Source organism: Salvelinus alpinus, chromosome 20 (genome assembly GCF_045679555.1).
Source record: "Salvelinus alpinus chromosome 20, SLU_Salpinus.1, whole genome shotgun sequence".
NCBI classification, from domain to species: domain Eukaryota; kingdom Metazoa; phylum Chordata; class Actinopteri; order Salmoniformes; family Salmonidae; genus Salvelinus; species Salvelinus alpinus.
In genome coordinates this window covers 11,872,536-11,897,656 of record NC_092105.1, presented here as the reverse complement: position 1 = coordinate 11,897,656, position 25,121 = coordinate 11,872,536, and the positions used below count along the sequence as shown (strand labels likewise).

Sequence of the window (25,121 nt, the reverse complement as noted above, 5' to 3'; positions counted from 1 at the left end):
GACACCTAAATAGAAGGTCCAGCTATGTCCTCTGACACCTCAATAGATGGTCCAGCTATTGTCTCTGACACCTCGATAGAAGTTCCAGCTATCTCCTCTGATACCTAAATAGAAGGTCCAGCTATGTCCTCTGGCACCTCAATAGATGGTCCAGCTATGTCCTCTGACACCGCAATAGAAGGTCCTGCTATCTCCGCTGACACCTCAATAGAAGGTCCTGCTATCTCCTCTGACACCTCAATAGAAGGTCCAGTTATCTCCTCTGACACCTCAATAGAAGGTCCAGCTATCTCCTCTAGCACCTCAATAGAAGGTCCAGCTATCTCCTCTGACACCTCAATGTAAGGTCCAGGTATCCTCTCTGACACCTCAATAGAAGATCCAGCTATGTCATATGACACCTCAATAAAAGGTCCAGCTAGCTTCTCTGACACCTCAATAAAAGGTCCAGCTACCTTCTCTGACACCTCAATAGAAGGAACAGCTATCTCCTCTGATACATCAATAGAAGGTCCAGCTATCTCCTCTGACACCTCAATAGAAGGTCCAGCTATCTCCTCTGACACCTCAATAGACGGTCCAGCTATCTCCTCTGACACCTCAATAGAAGATCCAGCTATCTCCTCTGACACCTCAATAGCAATAGATGTGAAAGATCAAAACATTCCTGTTTATAATCAAAGTGACTTATATGATTTTTTTCATCCATTTTATGTTAGCTTTAAATCATACAAAGTTCGGTGTTTCTATAAAAATATATCAATACAAGTATATATTTTCATGAATCGTTAGTGAGGCTCCCACCTCTTAGCGGGGGAGGGGCCAGAGCCCAGCTCTTAGTGTGGGAAGGGCCCGAGCCCAGCTCTTAGTGGGGGAGGGGCCCGAGCCCAGCTCTTAGTGGGGGAGGGGCCCGAGCCCAGCTCTTAGTGGGGGAGGGGCCCGAGCCCAGCTCTTAGTGGGGGAGGGGCCCGAGCCCAGCTCTTAGTGGGGGAGGGGCCCGAGGGTCAAACAAGGGCTTAAAACCTGCTGGGTTCCGTCTTTTAAGAGATGAGCGCACGGTCAAAAAAAATAAAAAGATTTCAGGTGTCCTTTTTTCAAGCCTGTCCTTTCGTTCATTCATTTGATTTGTTTAGTTGTCTTATTTTTTTTTCATCTTGAAAATCTCAAAAAGTGACTGGAGGGCGAAGCAGACAGGTGGGAGGGAAAGGAGGAGGTGAGGCCCTGGGTCAGGTGATCGGGGTGGGGGCGGAGCCGCCTATTCACTCGTTGATGCTGCTGCTCTCTAGGTCCTTGCACTGGATGTCGCCCCCGCTGTAGTCTGTGCCGGGAACCTGCGAGCCGTACTTATCTACGCACCAGCAGATGCCTCGCTTCCTGCCACGAGAGGGCTTGCACTGTGGAGGCGATCGATGTGCAACGACAGGTGGTAAAGAAAGAGAGAGAGAGAGAGACAGTGTAAGCATAAATATTATTAATATGTATAACTGATGTGTTCAACCATGTATAAGGATGATGACAGAGGGAGACTGCTCACCTGTTTGCGTTTGAAGAAGCCTTTCCTGTCACAGTTGGGAAGGTACAGGGACAGGGCCATGACACGGGATGTGTCCTTCATTCCCTGGATGATCCCATCCAGCTTCCTCCTGCAAGGACCCTGTGGAGGAATGGCACAACTAATATTAGCTCCCAGTGCTAGCACCATAGGTGGAACAAAATCCTGCACTCAGTCAGCTCTCCTAGGATCAGAGTTGGAGATGTTTTCACACTAACAACATCAGCATCAGCACAGCTTCAACATTAGCTCCTCTCTTTCCTTCTGTCCACTCTTGTACTTACAAACTCTGGCTCGTGCTTGTCAATGGGGAGTGGGGAGTAGTCCATGGGGCCAATGGAGCGCAGTTTTGCCTGTGCCCGCTTGCGGTCCTTGTCCTTGCGCATCGCCTGGATCTTCTTGCTGTTGATGAGGTCCTGCTTGGGGAGGAGCGGCACTTTGGCGGGCTGCTGTTGGTCCTCCGTGATCTCAGTCGTCAGGGTGTCCTCGTGTTCCAGAGACTCATGATCTACACAGGGGAAAGACAGAGCATTCTTGTCACATTAAAGTTATTCTTGCCCAACCGAAAATATGGACTACCAGATGCTTTTCCCAGGGTGTGGGCCAACAAATGTTGCTTTCCCATTTGTTTACAACCTCTACCACCACTTCACCCCAGCCCCCACCATAAAAAAAACATCAAATCCAGCATCTACTAATGGAGGTCAAAGCAAAGAAAGTAAGTCTGGTTAAACAAGTCTGAATGCTGACCGAAAGTTACAAAATCTTAGCTCAGTCTCTTCGACATCATATTAAGGAGGTATGTGGAGTTTTTTGTGTGAGACACAGTGGCTTATTAGGTTGATCATAAGCTATTTTAGTAATACATACTTACTGTATCTGGCAAGTCCATGCAAAGACAAAAATAATTGGGTCTAATCAAAGACTTCATATCTCTCACAGATCATACTTGGAGACGTCGATGTCATGGTAACCGAGGAGCCATGGCAACTGAAGCCTACGGCAGAGGTGGACACATCCTAGTCTGAATGTACTGTATCATTTCATATCAAGAACAGAACTGAAGCCAGGAAGAAAGGCCACTGCTCTCCCCTACCCCATCCTACCCCCAGAGATACCTAAAGTCCTAGAGGTACATATGGAGGTCTCCCCAGGCTAGAGATTTGGGGTCCTGATCCCTTATCCCCTCTCCCCCCGGTCCCTCTTCAGGGCTTAGCCCCCATAAGTCAAGAGCCCTAGCCTGCGTGAGGTTCTCTGAGGCCACAGAGATGAGTGCTCCTCTCCTGCTTGTGCTTACTCTATCGTAAGCACACAAGGCTCCTAAGGCACCGTCATGGGATTTTGCCAGGCCCCAACTGGCGAGTGGCCGCAGTGCCTGTAGACGACGGGGTTATATTTATCCAGTGAGGAAACCCGTGGGTGGGTTCAGCGGTGGCCATGGGGGAGGGCGTGGTTGGAATTCTGGGGCTGAGTGAATGTGCCAAGTATTGTTGGGGAGAGACAATCACGGGACATTGACAGATTGCTGAAGAAGGGGATGATTAAAAAATATTAAAACAAACCACATTTCAATGTTATCTTAAATAAGTATAGGCGCCACTAGACTGGATTTACAAGGCCACCTTGGAAAAAAGGACATGCATGTCACCACTGAGAGGTGTATTGCTGGGAATTGACTTACCACAAACACGAGAACGCATCCCCCTCTTCCATTTTACAAATACAACACACACTACATCATAGGCCTACTTTAAATGCAGTATGGGAGACACTTGTGATACTGATTTCAAGACATTTGAGCATCTTCCAAATGTGCCATTATTTTAGAACATCAAATAAAATGCTGTTATACTTCCAATTCACAAGCTGTGCCTGCACTTCAAAGACATGGAGACAGTATGTTTGCAGACAACGGGGTCTCTCTCCAAAAAAAACTAAGTTTTTCCATGCTTATGGTCCCCAGCTTGTAAAAGAGGCTTAGCAGGCCTGTGTTTAAGTACTGAAACACTGCCAAGATGCTGGCCTCCAGCCAAGACAGCACAGTCACGTGCAGCCACCTCCACCCAGCCCAGGCTGAAGATGTATCTCTCCCACTGCTCGCGCTAAAATTTTCATTAAGACAAGAGGAACGGAACAGGCAAACAATGTGCAACTGATATGCCTCTGTTTAAAAATTAACATGTGCGCAATTATGCTTCATGAATATCCCAAGTTTCTTGCAGCCAGGAAGCCTAAGCATGAAAGACAAGCCACTCTTCTTTCAGTTGTTTCTCTCTCTGACAGGTTGTTATGAATTCACAGTCAAAACAACTTTGGGCAGAAAATGCGCCACAACAATGAGATGCTTAAATTCTCATTGGCTCACACACCTTACAGCATTGAGTGTATCCTAATCAATGTTGATAGCACAGAACACCCTCTAAAATTACACCTTTACAAGATCCTAGGTCTTGAGTAGAGGTGCTGCTAATCCAGAGGACGGGGGGGTGTATACGGTGAGATAGTGATAACGGAGCAGGAAGTCCTCTGTCATTATCTTTAAGCCACAACACTGGCCAACCATGACACCCCCAGTCTGATTCCGCTGCTTAATGTTTCAAGGCTTCTGGACAGAATCCATGGCTTGATACCCCTATCACTGTAGCACAGAGAAGGAGATATGGAAAGCCCTTGGACCAGAATGAAACACTGCACTTCAGTCATTCAATTAGAGGTAGGTGATCCAGACCAACAGCATTCATTGTGTAAGGATCTAAACAAAATGTAAAGCCATTGGAGCACATTCGATTCCACATCGAATGGCCTTGCAAAATGCTTACTCGTTGGGGCACAACTCAACCACTGCATTTCCCAATACAGTGTAAAGCATGCTTCAGTTTGGCTTGAAAACAAGAAAAAAGCGTCAATAGTACTGTTTGTCCATATTGAGACGCCGTAGCCAGTATTCACTTCCTTAAAATAGTCAGACTTAATCTAAGATAACTCAAGTTATCTGTCATTAATTTTGACGTTTCTGCCGAGGAGATCTTAGTCTAATAATTTTACATCTAACTAAAATGTTTGTTGCAGTATTTCTCAAGTGAAAAAAGGAGCATGAAAATGAGTTGTCTCTTGTTGAATGACAACTTCATTGAAGAATCCCTACTGTTGACCAATCACAGACGAAGGGGTGTAGACTTCGGCTACCGACTTTAGCTTGCCTACAATAAATGTTTTGGTGTGCACGAACAGCTGAAATAACTCTTGCAGTAGACCAAAACAAACATGTAACCTAATGTCATCATAATATATGCACGAACTGTCCCGAACTGTTTCGGATGGAAAGCATGCGGACACATTTAGAAGAACATTAGTCCTGTGACATCATCAACTCAAAAAGATGCTGAGATAGTTCCAATGTAAGTGCTGGTGGATAGTCAAATCTTAGCCATGTTTAACTTCATTTCAATTAACTTTATTGACACTTTTAGATGGTTAATACCCAATTTGAATCTGTTAAGGAGCCTTTTGTACCTTGACTTGGCGCTTCGGTACCGCTTGCCGGGCAGTAGCAGAGAGAACAGTCTATGACTTGCCTAGTATATAGGTTCTGAATGGCAGGAAGCTTGGCCCCCGTGATGTACTGGGCCATACGCACTACCCTCTGTAGCGACTTACGTTCGGATGCCAAGCAGTTGCCATACCAGGCGGTGATGCAATCGGACAGGATGCTCTCGATGGTGCAGCTGTATAACTTTTTCAGGATCTGGGAACCCATGCCAAATCTTTTCAGTCTCCTGAGGGGGAAAAGGTGTTGTCATGTCCTCTTCACAACTTTCTTGGTGTGTTTGGACAATGATAGTTTGTTGGTGATGTGGACACCAAGCCACGTCGATATAAATGGTCCGTACCATGGGAGTCTCTCCTGAAACTAAATTCTAACTTAATCAGCAACTTTTCCCAAGGTACTATGAACAACAAATATGTACAGTGCAATCAAAACGTTTCCTGCTTTTTGATTCAGAGTTAAAAATAGCAGCAGGAACAATTGAGGGATTAAAAATTCAAGTAACACTTGTTCCATGGTGATGGGAGTCCCTTCCAAGTAGGGCACCTCAATGCCCCTCTTGCAACTGCTATCCCGAAAACATTTCTCTGTTGATGTCAAATAAATGTACGACAGCAGTTGAAAGCACCCCTCCGTGATGCTACATGCCACTGCTCTCGTGTGCAAGCCTAATTTGGGTCTGAGATCTCATTCCACATCATTTAAAAAAAATGTTTACAAGCCACTCGGATGCTGCCTTTCTGGGTCACCGTCAACACAACACAATTGCCGGGGTGTGACGAAATTCAGACTCCTTGGTGGCAGAGGATGCTATTTTGGCTTACACGGAACCTCCTCTATCCAACGTCCAAAGCTCATCTCCATACACTCAGGCCAGAGACATTAGGATGAAAATGACAAAATCCACATTTTGGAGCTGAAACTGGCACCAAGGCTGCAGACAAGAGATTAGGACATCTGTTGTTCTCATTCAGAATAGAAACTTGAGACAGGATTTTTTGTTGAGCTCCTGACAGTGACTTTCAATGAGCTGGGTTCTTCTGTGATAAGTGATACTATTCTTGTGCTGTCCTGGGTCATGTCCAGCAGGGGAAAAATGTCTTGAAATGGAGTGAAACAGAAAGGTAATACTTTACCGACACAATCATTTTTGTTGTCCTTTGCAAAGCGTTCTCAACTGGGCACGACCCTGATGTAAGAGTCAGCCAGTGGAGGCTGTTGGGAGGAGCTATAGGAGGACGGGCTCATTGAAAATGCTAGAATGGAATGAATGGAACGGTATCAAACACATCAAACATATGGAAACAACATGTTTGACTCCGTTCCATTGATTCCATTCCAGCCATTACAATGAGCCCTTCCTCTTATAGCTCCTACCACCAGCCTCCACTGGTGTCAGACTGATTGCTGTAAAACTTCACCGGAAAAACAAATTCAAGCATGCAAACTGCCAAATAAGTTCTCTAGCTTGAATACTGTGCATGGGAACAGTGCCATAGCTTGGTCCTAGAGCATGTTAGTAGACCTTACACTGGCAATTGGTTTCTCATGATTAACACGTGTGTCAAATGGCACAGCATTCTAGAAAACCAGAAGAAGAGTACATGATAAACTGTCTCACATGAATCTGATGAGGTTGGTTATATTTAGCATTCAACAACAACATCCACTTCTGTGAGGAGGGGGATCAGGGTGAGTGAGTTGTAAAATCACCCTCAGCAATGTTCTTCTCCTTATGACCTAACCATTAAACCATCAAATAGCTGGGGCCATCTCTGGTTGAACTGGAGCAGGTCTAATGGTCTACTGTACAGTAGTATGCCATCTATAGTAGATAGGACAACCAAACTGCCTCACACCAATGTGTATTGTCATTGGCCTCTTTGTTAAGAGAGGTTGTCTGATGTATTTGGGAATATAACATTGCAGTAGCAATGTGTAACCCTAACCAAAATCAACTCATGCTGGTCTGTCTGTTCAATTCACATGAGGACAATTGGTGTGGAGCATCCAGAAGCTGTATGAGGGAGGGTGGTTATTACAGGAACACTGAAAAAATAAATACTTGAAGTTGACCCTGCTACTGTAAAATGTTTTCCTAAGATGGCTGGGGCTGTATCTTAAAAATAATACTTGATCATCCCCCTAGTTCTGGCCTTTCAAGAAGAGTACAGAGCCACAAATCACTTGGTGCATGCATTAAGTTGTCAAGTTAACACCACATTTGGGGTACCAGTGTTTATTTTGTCCCATAGCCATTGTAAATTGTGGTAACAAAGACAGGTGACAAACTGGCTTCATTGCATTGGCTTGTGATTGCACTAAAACTTGTAAATGCACCACCAAATAGGCATTAAAAAACTATCTTGGGGCACAAAAATAAACCCTGAACTCAAAATTGTTCTGTTCTTTTGGGCTTTGGCTGATGCTATATTGATAGAGTACTGCGTGCATGTTGATGTGCAAGTCAAGCTTTCTAGATTCATACACTCTCTTTAATAATCTTCTTGTTTCTTGGCAAAGGGCAACCTGTTCAAACATAAGGCTCTTTCACAAGCTCAGAGAGCAAGAGGCCTTATGCCATGATGTAATATCTGTTGCCATGGAGTCATATCTGTTGGCATAGACTCAAATCTGTTTGCATAGACTCATATCTGTTGGCATAGACTCATATCTGTTGGCATAGACTCATATCTGTTGGCATAGACTCATATCTGTTGGCATAGAGTCATATCTGTTGGCACAGAGTCATATATGTTAGCATGGAGTCATATATGTTAGCATGTAGTCATATATGTTGGCATGGAGTCATATATGTTAGCATGTAGTCATATCTGTTGGCATGGAGTCATCTGTTGGCATGAAATCATATTTGTTAGCATGCGTTCCAGGTTCTTATTCTTCTGGGCTGACACAGTGAACTGAGTGGCCAGCAACACAAACCAACTCCTATGCCCAGCCATCCGAGCTAAGCATAATTTCCTGCTGGGTGACACCAGACTTCTGTAGACATAAGAGAGAGACAACGGGGTAGTGTGTAGTTTGACAACATTGCATTACAATGTTATACCCACGTCATGCCAATACATTTGTGAGAAAGAAATACAGAGATAATTCAATGTAATTCAATCTCCTTCAAGAAACATATCCAGATCTGGTATTTAAAGTGGGAGTCCCCTCTTTAAATGCATTGTCTTTATAATAAGTAGATTGGTTCAACTGGGTCCAAAGTGGCGTTTTTTCTGCAAGTACATGGTAGAATTGCATGAATACAGCCCAGATACGGAAACCATTGGGTCCCCTGAGGATCCGCCTTTGGACACTTGGCCTGTCTTCTGTGTGTGTTTGCCAGCTGATCAGAACAGGTTGAAACCCTACACGGCAGGAAACTAAAGGCTCATGTCTAATTCCAATCAGAGGAGCCCTTGATGGACGGCCCTTCAGAGAAGAGCAACCGGAGGCATTCTGCTGAATCACTGCACTGTGGCTGAGCGGCCACACTGTCTGGCCAGGGGCTGAAAGACGGACGAGCTCCGGTTACCACTCAGTGCCAAAAGTTTGCATTTGCACACATGCACAGGCTTCAGATAGGAGTGCGTGTTGGAATTCAATGTCCTGGATCAGAGTGATACTTATAGCTAGACACATGTACTGGGTTTATTTCAGTTATTGCTGCAAGTATTGGTGGGATGTATAGCCTTGCTGCCATTACTACAGACAATGGTGACCTCTTGAAGGGGCTGAAATCCATTGTTGTGATTTCATGCATTGTCCCCCAAGGGTGTTACAGTACATGTAGGGTGTATCCAAAGCATAGCCTCAGTCTTTCAACCTGGCCAACCAAAGAATAGGCCTAAACCACTGGCATTCATTAAATTTGGTTTGTCACCAAAAAACGTATTTAGCCTAATAGGATCTGGTAACAAGTGACAATCTAAATCATGAATAATATAATACCATCTATGACCTCTAAATGTTTGACGTTTGGTTAATTCAAACCTCACTCCTCTTTCCCCACTGTGCACACACATCCAAGATGTACAAGTGTGCACAGACTCATGCACACACACCATCAGATTTAATCTGTGAGTGGTAATCCGACTCTCAACACCACCCACAGGGACTAAACCTCAAATCAGTTTTGAAAAGGTCTGTAGCTCCAGGATCAGAGCCCTCATCAGTCAATTACAATAAGAAGGACCGGATATTACAACCCGATCTCCCAATACAACGCCAAGCCTTGGTGGAACTGCAGCAACAGAATTAAACCATGGTTTGAGGTTTTAATTACACCATGTGGTGTCATATTTTAGCTGTCAGTCAAACTCGGCAAAAGTTAAACTAACATTTCAATTTAGGCATGCATTCAGAATGGTTAAGGTTAGCGATCGATTTACGTTGAAGCATTTATTCGGAGTGGTTACGTTAAGAGTTAAAGGTAGGTAAAGGCTTAAAACACAATAACAAAACACGAGTGCCTAGCACTGAGATTGAACACAGCCCTTGGAGCCGGAGACTGTGTTTTAAATATAATCTGGTACCTGCAGAAACCGCACCTCCTGGTGTATCCCAGAAGAGAATAGGATGGGTTATTATATGTTGGAAAATATTGATATTCTTTGAAGGCCGCAAATATGTTTGCAAGAAATGCAGGTGTCCAACAAAGTGAGATGTGATTGAACTAATTAGTAATAGCAGCAATGACGTATTTCCACATAGGCTACAATGTGTTCTCACACAATAATGTAGGTCCAGACAGGCACGTGTCTGTGGGGGGACAGCCCTGTCGACAAGCATTCAGCAGAACGCTTTGCGTCTACAATACTGTATCCATAACGAACACAATACATCGACAGCAAGTTAGAGCGCAGCACAGCCCACTGCAGCGCACACAAACTCACTCAAAACTAAACTGACAAGTGCGTCAGCAGCAACTTATTGTGAATGTTGATTTTAAGCACACACCCGCACAGATAAGATCAACACTAACAACACTCACCGGTAGGCCTATTTGCATATATATCACACTTGCTATTGCTATGGAAGGCTACGCAATAACGGATTTATTCCCAGCACGTGCTGTTATTGTGGCACTGTGATGAATCGGATACATTTTTGCGGTTGACTAAAAACCCAGATTCACAAAAAGGAAGGAGTAATAAGACTGACAAATCAGACATTTTGCGTGTATAGAGCAGCTCATGTAACGTTACCTGGGCAGTTATTTCAAATGTGGATTACAATCTTCAGTATGCTAATGTAAATGCTCACAACAGTTGTCAGTGAAACCATGACTTCACAAAACCCGAAACAGCATAGAAGTTCGGTTGCGAGGGGTCATGGAAGAACCAAATGGAACGTTCTGCTAAAATCTAACGAAAAAGTTTACATTTCCATTTAGCGGGGCCAGTATAGCTGAAACAGAATTTCAACCATGGGACAATATCATGCTGTTGTATTTTACACAGCCCCATCTTCCGTGGCTCCTCTAATCGCATGCATTCACTGCGTCTTCTTACCTATGGGTGGATGGAGGGGTTTGTATCCTTTCTCGTTCGTGCACACTCCCCTGCCATGAAGGAGCGCGTGAAGGGGCTTCTCCTCTCCATTCCGCGGCAAGCAGCGCAAGCCATGGGTGCATGTTCCGGTGTAAACACCGCACGCCTGACCTTCCGATAGGGCACAGGTTAGGCAGCAACCGCAGCCAGGCTCCTTCACGAGTTGACAACCGACGGGGACCGGGGGGCACATAGAGAGCGCCTTCTGGTCGCACGGCTCGCAGGGTACATATGAGCCAAAGGACCCGGTCAGCCCCAAGACAAATGTCAGCAGTAGACAAAAACTGAGAAACATATTCGTCTTGCAATTGATAAACACCAAATGTGAATACAATTTACAGGCAATGCCCGTGCGTTAAATGATCCAATTTATAAAGCTAAAAACCAGTCCGCATCAAAATGAAGAGAATGCTTTCAGCACACTTCAGTCAACATAAACGGAAAAAATATATTCTTTACAAATAAAAGTATTCACAGAACAAGTAAAAATATCACCAAAGACTACACTTCGGGGTGCAATATTGTTTCTCTTAATTGACAGAAGTTATGTCCTCTCTGGTTGCAATGCAATTCTTTGCACAAAACCTGGATTTTTCCTCCTTTGAAACCGATTCTAATACTTTCCCCTCCGGATAAGTTTTCTGAGCAGACTGATCAACTTCGGACCAGGCTTGCCTTTTTAAAATCAGCCTAACCCCTAACTATGAATACGCCTAACTAGGGAAGGGAGGCGCACTTGTTCCATGTCTTGGCAAGTGGCCAACCTTTTTTTCAGCAATAGGATCAGTCTTTCACGCTAAAGGCTGAAGTGGTGCCAACTGCGAGGGCAACACAAGAAACCAACGCAACCTTAATCAACACATTTAAATAAAAACACTTCATCTGGAGGCATGATTAGATTCCAGGGGTACTGAATACGTGCTTCTGCTAGGCGAGCACACAAGTCTTTCTACTCCTAAATGTTTTTCCGCCTCGTCTCACAGATGAAGCGGTGCACATCGATTGACTTAATCCTACACATGATGAGAAGCACTAAACTGTTTTCTTAGATCATAATAACGTTTGAGCCAGAATGAAGGTCTTGCTAGAATGAATGATCATGGAGAGAATACAGCACTTGGCTGCTTCTATCAACTACAGTACTTTGGCTACAATGTCGGGGTGAGAACCAATAGCTGTCACAGCCATCGATGTCACTACATTCTGCATAAACGAATAATGTGAATAGGCTTATCCTATAATGACAATACAAGCACTGTATTGGTTTGATAGGCTACTGAAAGCATTATCTGGCACACTATCAAACTTGTTATGAGGACCAGTGGTGGGGTCATGCAGTATGAATTATCTATTAACATTTAATTTCCCAAACATGCTGTAAAAATGTGTTAATATGAATGCCGGCGTTTAAATGATGTTTGTACTTAGATCAGTAGGCCTTCACTAATGTACGGTAACCATCAGGTAATGCCAGGAGACGTTTGCTCTTGCCTTCCATGCTTAGATCTCTGTTTTGTATTTAGATAACGCTGGCTGTGGATGCCTATTTCACTCTAAAGCCTACACCTGTCCTCTCCATTGGACACCATTTCTGATACAAAGGTAGCCAACTGACTGTTTTAAAATACGTGTGTGCGTGCATGCATGCATGCGTGGGCGGGTGCGTGGGCACATGCATGTGCCTGTTACTCTCAGAGGGAAGGGGGAGAGTGACTCAGACGCTTTTATGCAGATGCTTATTGGTCTGACAACTCCAATTCAAAATGAGACCATCATGTCATACACAAGAGCCTTCTAGGATCACTTAAGCATGTGTTCCTCAACATATGTCATTCTAAACTACATCAGCCACTGTGGTGTTTCCATCCCAGTAGCTTTCAGCAAAAACACTCTGCAGTTACAGTAACCTTTGACCTAGGTACAGACTGTTATGTTTTTTCCCCCACAAACACTGGCGAAGGGAAGGCTGCTGTCTTGTTTTTTTCTGAATTTGAAACATTCTATGTCACTCACATGTTCATCTCCACTTATTAGGAGATTCTTGCTGAGTCAGTTTGACAGTTAACCACTAGGAGGAGCTGTTACCAATGACAAGAGCTCTCTTTTGGACCAATATCCAGAGCTCTCTATTGGACCAATATCCAGAGCTGTCTATTGGACCAATATCCAGAGCTGTCTATTGGACCAATATCCAGAGCTCACTATGGGACCAATATCCAGAGCTCTCTATTGGACCAATATCCAGAGCTCTCTTTTGGACCAATATCCAGATCTCACTTTTGGACCAATATCCAGAGCTCACTTTTGGACCAATATCCAGAGCTCACTATGGGACCAATATCCAGAGCTCACCATGGGACCAATATCAAGAGCTCAGTATGGGACCAATATCCAGAGCTCATTATGGGACCAATATCCAGAGCTCAGTATGGGACCAATATCAAGAGCTCATTATGGGACCAATATCCAGAGCTCATTATGGGACCAATATCCAGAGCTCACCATGGGACCAATATCAAGAGCTCACTGTGGTTCCAATATCCAGAGCTCACTATGGTTTCATTATCCAGAGCTCACTATGGGACCAATATCAAGAGCTCACTGTGGTTCCAATATCCAGAGCTCACTATGGGACCAATATCCAGAGCTCACTATGGTTCCATTATCCAGAGCTCACTATGGGACAGAAATCAAGAGCTCACTGTGGTTCCACTATCCAGAGCTCGCTATGGGAGTTCACACAAAACAAGCTCCCACATCTGTCCCAAAAAATCACCAACAATCAGCGTATCTTTTAAATGTCAATATTCATCACCACTGTGTGCAAGGCTGACTGAATTAAATGGCCTGTCAGGGAATATGAAGGCAGCCACAGGATTTGATTTTAATTTTGCCTCCTGTATGGAGTGCAGGGCAAATTAGTAAATTTTTTGCCTAGTGGTCCTCTAACTTAAAAAACAACACAATTATCATTATCTGAACTAATAATGGCGGCCTCAACCAAAGAAATGGGCCGGTGTGATGGCCTCGAGGAAGGAAATGGGCCAGTGTGCTTGAAAAGCCAGGGCCGATTTTTGGTCCCAGTCCACCCCTGTTGCAATGTATGCTTTAATGTAAATCAATCGGGGAAAAAGCGGGAGACAGACAAACAGAAATGTTATGTTTCATGTTGTGGGTCTTACACTTGACCTATTTAACTACAGCATTTATTGTGAAACATGAATATTAACTATGCAGCACTACCGTACTTCTAATTCTATGTTTCTAATGAACCTTCTGTACAAGCCCCACACAGAAACGTGTCAAAACCACGTGAGAACATGTCTGCAGTGTCATTTCATGAAACTGATTACAATATATTTTGCATGATATAGTGTCTATTCCTTTGAAGCATAGCATTCATTATTATTCTGATCCATTCATTAAAGGAGCTTGTACATGGTGGAGTGCCCACTGGCACTGCCTGCCCAGCAAACCAGGAACATTCCCAGGACATTAGCTAACGTTCCCAGGACATTAGCTAACGTTCCCAGGAAATTAGCTAACATTCCCAGGACATTAGCTAACGTTCCCATTAAGTTATAGTCAGGGTTGTATCTAACATTAGAATGATAACATCCCAAAACATTCAAATAATGTCCCTGGGAACCGTCTTGCAACATCAGGAGAATGTTTTATACAAACATTGTATAATTATCAGCACAACTGGACAGTTTTTGTGTTATTAGAACGTTTGGGGAAACCTAATGAATGTTCTGGGAACATTCACATAACCAATTTTTGTTTGCAGGGAAGTCTGCTTCTGTATCTGGGCAAGGTTCTTACATCAGCTGATGTCACAAAGTGCTGTACAGAAACCCAGCCTAAAACCCCAAACAGCAAGCAATGTAGGTGTAGAAGCACGGGCAAAGTCTGCTTTTGTATCTGGGCAAGGTTTCCCATGCATGGCTCTCCCCTCCAACTGTATCTGGGCAAGGTTTCTCATGGATGGCTTTCCCCTCCTTCTGTATCTGGGCAAGGTTTGTCCTACATGGTTCTACCCTCATTTGCCCCATGTCTTCCTCTGCGTTAACCATAACCCTCAGTTACTGCTGTCTGAACTTGGTTACCATTCCCATCATATAAGGTGTCGGATTGCCCCTGGTCTGCCTTGCTTGGTTCTTTACCTTGGAAAGAAACTGAAACTCGCCAGAAAAACCCTAGCACAGAAGTGGTTGGAAAGATGCTGGAAATGTCATCCAGTTACTAATGAGGAGATAAACTGTCACAAATGACTTGATGCCGGCTCTGTGGTGGCCGTGGTGTAGAGGGTTGGTGCCATTTTGGCTTTTTTTCCAGAGTGAAGTGTCCACTCACCACAGCAAACAGGTTATGGATATGTAATCAAACTGTCCCTACATGGCTTTGTTGGGGTTTCCTCACCACAGTACCAGGGGTCAAGGGGCAGGAGTCAGTGAGGGTTACCGACTGCAGTGGCCTGAGAATAGAGCCTCGAGGAACACTGAAACATACAGTAGATTTCTAATTTAAAGCCATTTCCATCCACAGGAATCTAAACCTGGCAAGACTGCGTAAACCACTGTTCAAGTATATGATGGAGAAAATGCCTTACGAATGAATGCAGTTTGCAGCAGACTTTTTCACATTTCAAGAATTACCATTTGAACCCTTGAGTAAGATCTGTCCATCACTTTCCAGTGTGAATGTGATTCTGACTAAAGACAGACAGCAGACATCAGACCTCCAGAACTCTTTGTTGATGCACCTGGTTCACTGTGAATTACAGTTTCATAAACCACAAATCTTTCACTTTTGTTGAGACAAAGTCTTAAACATACAGTAACACATGGACAACCTCAGGAACAAAACTGGTCTTACCATATTTAGGTGTGAAACCTTGCGACCGGTTCTACATTTGAATCATTCTAGTCTAGTGCTGCATGTGGGTGTTGTTTCGTCAGTTAGAAAATATTGACTTTTCTTTCATTTCTCTGTGTATGCTGTCACCACATACAGTACTAAATAGATGACTTATTTTCAACCAAAAGAAAGAAGAGAAGAGATTCTTCCAAACCCTTTTCCGAGGGAATGAGATTGTGGGATAGAGGTGGGCGAAACAGAATTTCCCCATTAGTCAGCTGTGGATGAGTTTTATAAGATTCATTTATTTAGTTGTTATTTTCGTGTCAGTGCGGCAATGGGGTCAGACCTTTCATTTCTATGTAAATATATTGGTGTCTTTAAATGTTAATAGCACAGCGGTGTCTTATTTAATCAAAAATAAATACCAAATTATTGTGGCCTTTGCATTGTTTAAAGAATTTCTTAACTAATGATTTGATTATGTTAATCCATGCTTGATCTTAGCTCTCGCTCTCTCTATCATGTGTGTGCTGTAAATGTGCGTGTCTGAGCTGTACAGTAGCTTGCAAAAGTATTCACCCCCTTGGAATTGTTCTTATTTTGTTGCCTTACAACCTGGAATTGAAATAGATTTTGGGGGGGTTTGTATCATTTGACTTACACAACATGCCTACCACTTTGAAGATGCAAAATATTTTTTATTGTGAAACAAACGAGAAATAAGACAAAAAAAACAAGAAAACTCCACCGTGCATAACTATTCATCCCCCCAAAGTCAATACTTTGTTGAGCCACCTTTTGCAGCAATTACAGCTGCAGGTCTCTTGGGGTATGTCTCTATAGGCTTGGCACATTTAGCCACCATAGGTGGGACCAAATCATTGTTTTACAAGTCACAAGTAAGTCTCAAGTCTTAGCACTCAAGTCCCAAGTCAAGTCCCAAGTCAAGACAGGCAAGTCCGAGTCAAGTCTCAAGTCAAGACCGACAAGTCCCAAGTCAAGTCTCAATTCCTAAACTTTGAGTTTCGAGTCCTAAATAAGTCATAATGTGCTGTTCACCAAATGTAATACCATTTCATATTTAACAAGAGTAAGAGTTAGTATATTACATTTACGCAAATCATGAATACTTAAAAAATATATATATTTATATATATATATATATATATTACTTTCCAAATAAACTTTATATTTCCATGGAAATACATGGGTAACCATGAGAAAGACACATCAATATGACAACAAAAACAAAATATTGTAGTGCTCTCTCTCTCTCCAGATATACTCTACACACCTAAATCAATCCTGCCATAAAGTTACAATCATTTATTAAACGTTACATCAAAACAACTGCTACTGAACTTCAAGTAGGCCTACAATTTGAACACTGGCCTGAATGTCTGAGAAAAAAATACAGATCCCAAAGACGGGAGATAAAACCTGAACATGGAGATAACGTGTGTGTGTGTGTGTAATGCATAAACAGTTTCATTTTTTTCTCTTATCTCAGGGCCCTATGATGCATTGCATTTGCAAAAGACCAAATTCGATAAAAATCTGTCAGTCATTTGTGCACGATGAGGCCGCAGTATGATGCCACCATGGCTGAAGACACGCTCCACCAGAGCACTGGACGCAGGCACTGCCAAGACCCTGATGGCCACTCGGGACAGTGAAGGAAGAGCCTTCATGTTCATTGCCCAGAACAAGAGGACATTCTGTCCTTCGCATATGTCAAGGTAGTGACTTAGCTGTAGTGCTGGAGTGGTCCCAACAGCTTTCTTCTGCCTCTTACAGTATGCTGCAAACAGCCCTTCTTCGTGTCCAAGACTATGGTCCTCTTGCTCTTCCTCATCAACAAGAGGCACAGCTTGCTCAGTCCCTGCAGCATCTTGCACAATCAGTTCTGGCAAAACATGTAAAAGCATAGCAGAAACAAAAAGCCTGTTATTAGAGTATTGGTGATGCAGTGGGTTAAACTGAAAAAGTATTAATGTTGCAGTCAATTGGATTAAATTATGAGAAAAAGTTAAATTAAACTCAATAATATTTACCTTTCACTCTTTGTGCCACCTCCTCCTTGACCAGCACAAGGTGCTCCACGCACATCAGAGAAAAATCCGGATCCAAGGCAGCTGCTTTGAGGTAGACTGGATCTCAAAAGGGGGCAGTGATTCCATCTTGTGTCCTGGCCATTTTCACATTGATGAAGATTCCAGGGATGCCTGGAGACTTCTGACCAGGCAGCTCAGGAAATGGACTTGAGGCTTCCGCTGTTCCAGCTGATCATTCAGGGACAGGACAGAGGGAACAAGAGAACTGATTGTGACTATCTTCTCCCCCTGTGTCATATCTGTTGCTTCTCCCTATGGCTTCAGAATGTCCACCAACTTCTTCAACTTATTCCACAGCTCTTTCTAGAACATGACAGAGCTTTAGATGGTCACATTGAATAACTGCCTTCACTTGTCTCAGTGTTGAGATCCATCTTGTGTTGACAGAAGCAGGGATGCCTCTTTCCCCAAATTCAGCCTCAAACACGTCTTTGAATGTTGTGCTTGTATGCAGCAGTGAGCTGATTTTTGATAACTTTGGAAGCGAAGGAGTCAACACTTTTGTTTCTTTCAAGCCATCTCCCACCACCAGCTGGAGAGTGTGGGCAAAACACTGCAAACACAGTTTTTTTGCAATAGCAGCATCCACTGTTTGCTGGTCTTCAAGGGTTAGGTCATTCCAGAGCTCTGGGTCATCAAGGTGATCTTCGTCATGCACTTCATCTTCTTGTTCAATGGGAAACACACCATGAATGATTTTCTCATGTTGGCAGCATTGTCACTAATGACATAGTCCAATTTATCATTGATGCTGTGTTCATCACATATGGCCTCAAATTGCTCACAGATTCTTTCGGCCGTGTGCGGGCCTTCGAAGCGGTCACAGACCAAGAGATTGGACTTGAGCTGTATCCTCTCTCCATCTTTGTCCATACAGTGCTCAGTGACACCAAGGAACCCCCTCGTCTTTCGGTCGGACCAAATGTCCACTGTGACTGAAACATGGTCTGTGTTGCTCCACTTAGTTTTCAGTTTTGAACGTCTCTCTGTAGTGAGGTTCTCTACTTTTGATGTCAATGTTCTATGACACACTGGGCTGTACTTACTGTCAACCACTGACAGAAAGTGACCAAAACTCTTGATTTCCACAATAGACAGAGACAAGTTGCAATCGATAACCAGGTCGGACAGTATTGCATTGTTGATAGCTTTTTGCTGTGGATGATTCACGCTGTACTGCCCTACACGGGTCTCCATGAACTGTGAGATTGGAGACTTGTGGTTCACTTGTGACACTTTTGTTAATCTGGTATTGTTCAAATCTGTAAGAGGTAAGCATATAAAATAACTGATTGAGCGGCGGCAGTAGCACCGCACCCCCCCCCCACCCCCCACAGCGATCGACTATCTAGGATCGCAACCGGGTGATGTAGGCTTGTACACAATCGCCCAACCTTAACACACACACACACACCCTCTCTGTGTGTGGTTACAGTAGGCTAACATATGTCAATGGTTTTAGGAACAGCAGCAACATCAGGCAGGATTTAGGCTACCAACTGCCTAGCCAGTTGTAGCTCAATCTTGGGTGCAATGATCAATGATCAAGTTCCCACACTGACTGACTGAGTGGAGGCTCATTGATTTAATGTTACGTTAGCCTACATGCTACACTAGCAAAGTTATATATAGCAGTCGGCTATATTAGCCATGACTTACCGTTCTTTGTGCAGCTTCAAATGTCGAACAAAGTTGGAAGTTATTGCGCCTCCATGTGTCATTTTCTTCCCTCATGTTTTGCAATTTGCAATTCGTTTGTTGACTACAGCATAGTCTTTATGTCCGAAAATAATAATTTTGGGTATCATCTTTCCATGTGCTCCATCTGAATTAACCCGCTGACATTCCTCTGTACTGCCACGCACAACTTTATCTCCACTGGCACAATTTGATTGGCTGCTGTCCGATTCAAACTGTAATCCGTTAAATGAAGAGTTGATGCGCTGCACTCTTTTTTTAATAGCATAATATTTCATATTTGGGCTTGGGGAGGGTATCAAGTCAGTTCGAGTCAAAAGGCTGAAGTCCAAGTTAAGTCATTGGTGTTGAAGTCAAAGTCATCATATTTGTGACTCGAGTCCAAGTCATGTGACTCGAGTCCACACCTCTGCTAGCCACTGGGATTTTTGCCCATTCTTCAAGGCAAAACTGCTCCTGCTCCTTCAAGTTGGATGGGTTCCGCTGGTGTACAGCAATCTTGAAGTCATACCACAGATTCTCAATTGGATTGAGGTCTGGGCTTTGACCAGGCCATTCCAAGACATTTAAATGTTTCCCCTTAAACCACTCAAGTGTTGATTTAGCAGTATGCTTAGGGTCATTGTCCTGCTGGAAGGTGAAACTCCATCCCAGTCTCAAATCTCTGGAAGACTGAAACAGGTTTCCCTCAAGAATTTCCCTGTATTTAGCACCATTCATCATTCCTTCAATTCTGACCAGTTTCCCAGTCCCTGCCGATGAAAAATGATGGTGGAAAAAGGATGGTGTTCTCGGGATGATGGGAGGTGTTGGGTTCGCGCCAGACATAAAATTTTTCTTGACGGCCCAAAAGCTCAATTTTAGTCTCATCTGACCTGAGTACCTTCTTCCATATGTTTGGGGAGTCTCCCACATGCCTTTTGGCAAACACCAAACGTGTTCGCTTCTTTTTATCTTTAAGCAACAGCTTTTTACTGGCCACTCTTCCGTAAAGCCCAGCTCTGTGGAGTGTGCGGCTTAAAGTTGTCCTATGGACAGATACTCCAATCTTTGCTGTGAAGCTTTGCAGCTCCTTCAAGGTCATCTTTGGTCTCTTTGTTGCCTCTGATTAATGACCCCCTTGCCTGGTCTGTGAGATTTAGTGGGCGGCCCTCTCTTGACAGTTTTGTTGTGGTGCCATATTCTTTCAATTTTTTAATAATGGATATAATGGTGCTCCGTGGGATGTTCAACATTTCGGATACTTTTTTATAACCCAACCCTGATCTGTACTTCTCCACAACTTTGTCGCGGACCTGTTTGGAGAGCTCCTTGGTCTTCATGGTGCTGCTTGCTTGGTGCTGCCCCTTGCTTAGTGGTGTTGCAGACTCTGGGTCAGTTTGTTATATCTGGAGTACTTCTCCTGTCTTATCCGGTGTCCTGTGTGAATTTAAGTTTGCTCTCTCTAATTCTCTCTTTCTCTCTTTCTTTCTCTCTCTCGGAGGACCTGAGCCCTAGGACCATGCCTCAGGACTACCTGGCATGATGACCCCTTGCTGTCCCCAGTCCACCTGGCCGTGCTGCTGCTCCAGTTTCAACTGTTCTGCCTGCGGCTATGGAACCCTGACCTCTTCACCGGACGTGCTACCTATCCCAGACCTGCTGTTTTCAACTCTTTAGAGACAGCAAGAGCGGTAGAGATACTCTTAATGATCGGCTATGAAAAGCCAACTGACATTTACTCCTGAGGTGCTGACTTGCTGCACCCTCGACAACTACTGTGATTATTATTACTTGACCATTCTGGTCATTTATGAACATTTGAACATCTTGGCCATGTTCTGTTATAATCTCCACCCGGCAGAGCCAGAAGAGGACTGGCCACCCCTCATAGCCTGGTTCCTCTCTAGGTTTCTTCCTAGGTTTTGGCCTTTCTAGGGAGTTTTTCCTAGCCACCGTGCTTCTACACCTGCATTGCTTGCTGTTTGGGGTTTTAGGCTGGGTTTCTGTACAGCACTTTGAGATATCAGCTGATGTAAGAAGGGCTATATAAATAATTTTGATTTGATTTCAGAACAGGTGTATATATACTGAGATCATGTGACAGATCATGTGACACTTAGATTGCACACAGGTGGACTTTATTGAATTAATTATGTGACTTCTAAAGGTAATTGGTTCCACCAGATCTTATTTAGGGCCTTCACAACAAAGGGGTTGAATACATATGCAAGCAACACTTTTCCGTTTTTTTTTAAGCATTTTTATTTTTTTAAACAATTCATTTTTTTCATTTCACTTGACCAATTTTGACTATTTTGTCCATTACATGAAATCCAAATAAAATTATATTTAAATTACAGGTTGTAATGCAAAAAAATAGGAATACTGCCAAGGGGGATGAATATTTTGTTGCCAGGCGCTGTATGCATGGAGTTTGGTTCTGAGTGTGTCGTGCATGAGATACGTATGTTTAAGCTGTGTGTCCTGAGATACTTCGCTCCAACAGAGGAGAGCCTGTTAGAGAGCTGAGCCTTTAACGCTTTCCTTTCCTACTTTATACTCATTTACATACCCATGATTCAGAAAACATACACAAACAATACCTACTGAAGACAAACACCCACACACACACACACCACACATCCATACACATGATTCATAAACAACCACCCACACACACACACCACAAATCCATACACATGACTCATAAACAAACACTCACTCACATACACCACAAATCCTCACACACACCACAAATCCATCAACATAAACATGCTGTGTGCATGCAAGCTTGGGTAAAACCGAATGATGATTGTAACTTTCCTTTAAAAAATTTTTTTTTTCAGTTATTTGTTTATCACAGAGTATGTGTGTGTGTGTGTGTGTGTGTGTGTGTGTGTGTGTGTGTGTGTGTGTGTGTGTGTGTGTGTGTGTGTGTGTGTGTGTGTGTGTGTGTGTGTGTGTGTGTGTGTGTGTGTGTGTGTGTGTGTGTGTGTGTGTGTGTGTGTGTGTGTGTGTGTGTGTGTGTGTGCTTGTTTGAGACAGTGTAGTCCACCACCCTCAACAAAACCCCAAGTTATGTAATTTGTCATGGAAGAATGGTGTCACATCCCTCCAATAGAGTTCCAGAAACTTGTAGAAGCTACGTTGGCGTTTCCTTTATTTTGGCAGTTCCCTGTATGTTGAAGCAGTTATCTCCCTGTATGTGTGGTGTGGTGTGGTGTGTGTGTGTTATGGTGTGTGTGTATGTGTGGTGTTGTGTGTGTGTGTGTGTGTGTGTGTGTGTGTATGTGGTGTGTGGTGTGGTGTGGTGTGGTGTGGTGTGGTGTGTGTGTGTGGTAAGTTTGGTAAGGTGATTTTACTGTAGTCGGATCCCAGTCCCTAAATTTAAAAAGTCTAGAGTTTGGCTCTGTTAAAAGGTGATATATTTGTTTGTTCTCTTTCTAATCTTCAGTTCCAAGAAGACTTACCTGAGGCCTCATTTTGTAGGTTAAATTCTGAATCTGCATCCTGTTTCTCCGTATCTACAGCACATTAGGAAAGTATTCAGACCCCTTGACTTTTTCAACATTTTGTTATGTTACAGCCTTACTCTAAAATGGATTAAATCGTTTTTTCCCCCTGATCAATCTAAACTTTTTGCAAATTTAGTAAAAAAATGTAAATGTAAATATTACATTTATATAAGTATTTAGACCCATTACTCAGTACTTTGTTAAAGCACATTTGGCAGCGATTACAGCCTCAAGTCTTCTTGGGTATGACGCTACAAGCTTGGTACACCTCTATTTGGGGAGTTCTCCCATTCTTCTCTGCAGATCATCTCAAGCTCTGTCGGGTGGAATTGGGAGCATCGCTGCACAGCTATTTTCAGGTCTTCTGTAGAGATGTTCAATCGGGTTCAAGTCCGGGCTCTGGCTGGGCCACTCAAGGACATTCCGAGATCTGTCCTGAAGCCACTTCTGCGTTGTCTTGGCTGTGTGCTTATGGTCGTTGTCTTGTTGGAAGGTGAACTTTCACCGCAGTCTGAGGTCCCAAGAGCTCTGGAGCAGGTTTTAATCAAGGATCTCTCTGTACTTTAGTCTGTTTATCTTTTCCATGATCCTGACTAGTTTCCCAGTCCCTGCAGGTGAAAAACATCCCCACAGCGTGATGCTGCCACCACCATGCTTCACCATAGGAATGGTGCCAGGTTTCCCCCAGATGTGACGCTTGGCATTCAGGTCAACGAGTTCAATTTTGGTTTCATCACACCAGATAATTTTAGTTTCTCAGAGTCTGAGTCCTTTAGGTGCCGTTTGGCAAACTCCAAGTGGGCTGTCATGTGCCTTTTACTGAGGAGTGACTTCCGTCTGGCCACTCTACCATAAAGGCCTGATTGGTGGAGTGCTGCAGAGATGGTTGTCCTTCTGGAAGGTTCTCCCATCTCCACAGAGGAACTCTGGAGTTTTGTCAGAGTGACCATCGGGTTCTTGGTCACCTCCCTGACCAAGGCCCTTCTCCCCAATTGCTCAGTTTGGCCGGGCCACCAGCTCTAGAAAGAGTCTTGGTGGTTCCAAACTTCTTCCATTTGAGAATGATGGCGGCCACTGTGTTCTTGGGGACTTTAAATGCTGCAGACATTTTTTGGTACCCTTCCCCAAATCTATGCCTCAACACAATCCTGTCTTGGAGCTCTATGGACAATTCCTTCAAACTCATGGCTTGGTTTTTGCTCTGACATGCACTGTCAACTGTGGGACCTTATACAGACAGGTGTGTGCCTTTCCAAATCATGTCCAATCAATTGAGTTTACCACACGTGGACTCCAGTCAAGTTGGAGAAACATCTCAAGGATGATCAATGGAAACAGGATGCACCTGTGCTCAATTTCGAGTCTCATAGCAAAGGGTCTGACTACTTATGTAAATAAGGTATTTATGTTCTTTATTTTCAATACATTTGCAAAACAATTTAAAAACCTTGTTTCGCTTTATTACTTTGGGGTATTTTCTGTAGATTGATGATGGAAAAAAAATATATAATACATTTTAGAATAAGGTTGTAATGTAACAAAATGTGGAAAAAGTCAAGGGGTCTGAATACTTTATGAATGCACTGTACATCTTATCAGTGCTCATAATTCACATGGTCTCCCAGTTTGGCATTGTGGAGAAGACAGATGGAATGTTATATTAAATAACCTCCATATAAAGCATTTCAATGCAATGTTTCATTGTGATTATTCTGATTGTAAATAGAACCATCTGACAGGCTTGCCTAACTTATCTGTCAACGTCATTTGCCTACACAAATTCATTGTGAAAAGGAAAAATATCACTATACAGTATTTTTTGAACAGATCTGTGCTCTTTGGCACCATCAACATGCAGCCCTACAATGTTTGAACGTTTTACAATTCATACTTGTGATAATTGACAACCCTCTTGTTGATTGTAATGCTGAATCAGCAGTTGTATTCAAAAGCAGAACAGAATGATGAGAATTATATTCTGCTTCTACACAGAACACACAATGTAGTGTTGTAGGATCTCCCTTTCCTCTAACGCATTGGGTGGAATACGATCTGATGCCCTGTGGTACCATCCATCTAAGTTATGTCAATGTGCCCATCCCTCTGCCAAGGCCAGCTTGCTGAACAGTACACTAACAGTGGGAGGTAGAGCTTTTATTCTGGGCATCTCAGGTATGTCCTACATTCAATCCATGACTGGCATTTTGGACCAAGTTCTAGGCCAACAAGACACCCCATCCGCTGCCTGGCATGTGTTCCAGAACGCAGGGCTTCACTGGAAGGCAGATCAGA

General features: G+C 43.5%; 1 protein-coding gene across 1 annotated transcript; it reads right to left on the bottom strand.

Annotated features, from left to right (window-relative positions):
- Positions 1 to 1,124: 1,124 nt before the first annotated feature.
- LOC139546304 (insulin-like growth factor-binding protein 5) lies at positions 1,125 to 11,309 on the bottom strand. Its single transcript, XM_071354517.1, has 4 exons — positions 10,619 to 11,309; positions 1,837 to 2,060; positions 1,535 to 1,654; positions 1,125 to 1,394 (listed from the first exon to the last, which is right to left on the bottom strand). The coding sequence occupies exons 1-4, from the start codon at positions 10,950 to 10,952 to the stop codon at positions 1,260 to 1,262; spliced, it is 813 nt and encodes a 270-aa protein (XP_071210618.1). The 5' UTR covers positions 10,953 to 11,309; the 3' UTR covers positions 1,125 to 1,259.
- Between the last annotated feature and the right edge of the window lie 13,812 nt (positions 11,310 to 25,121).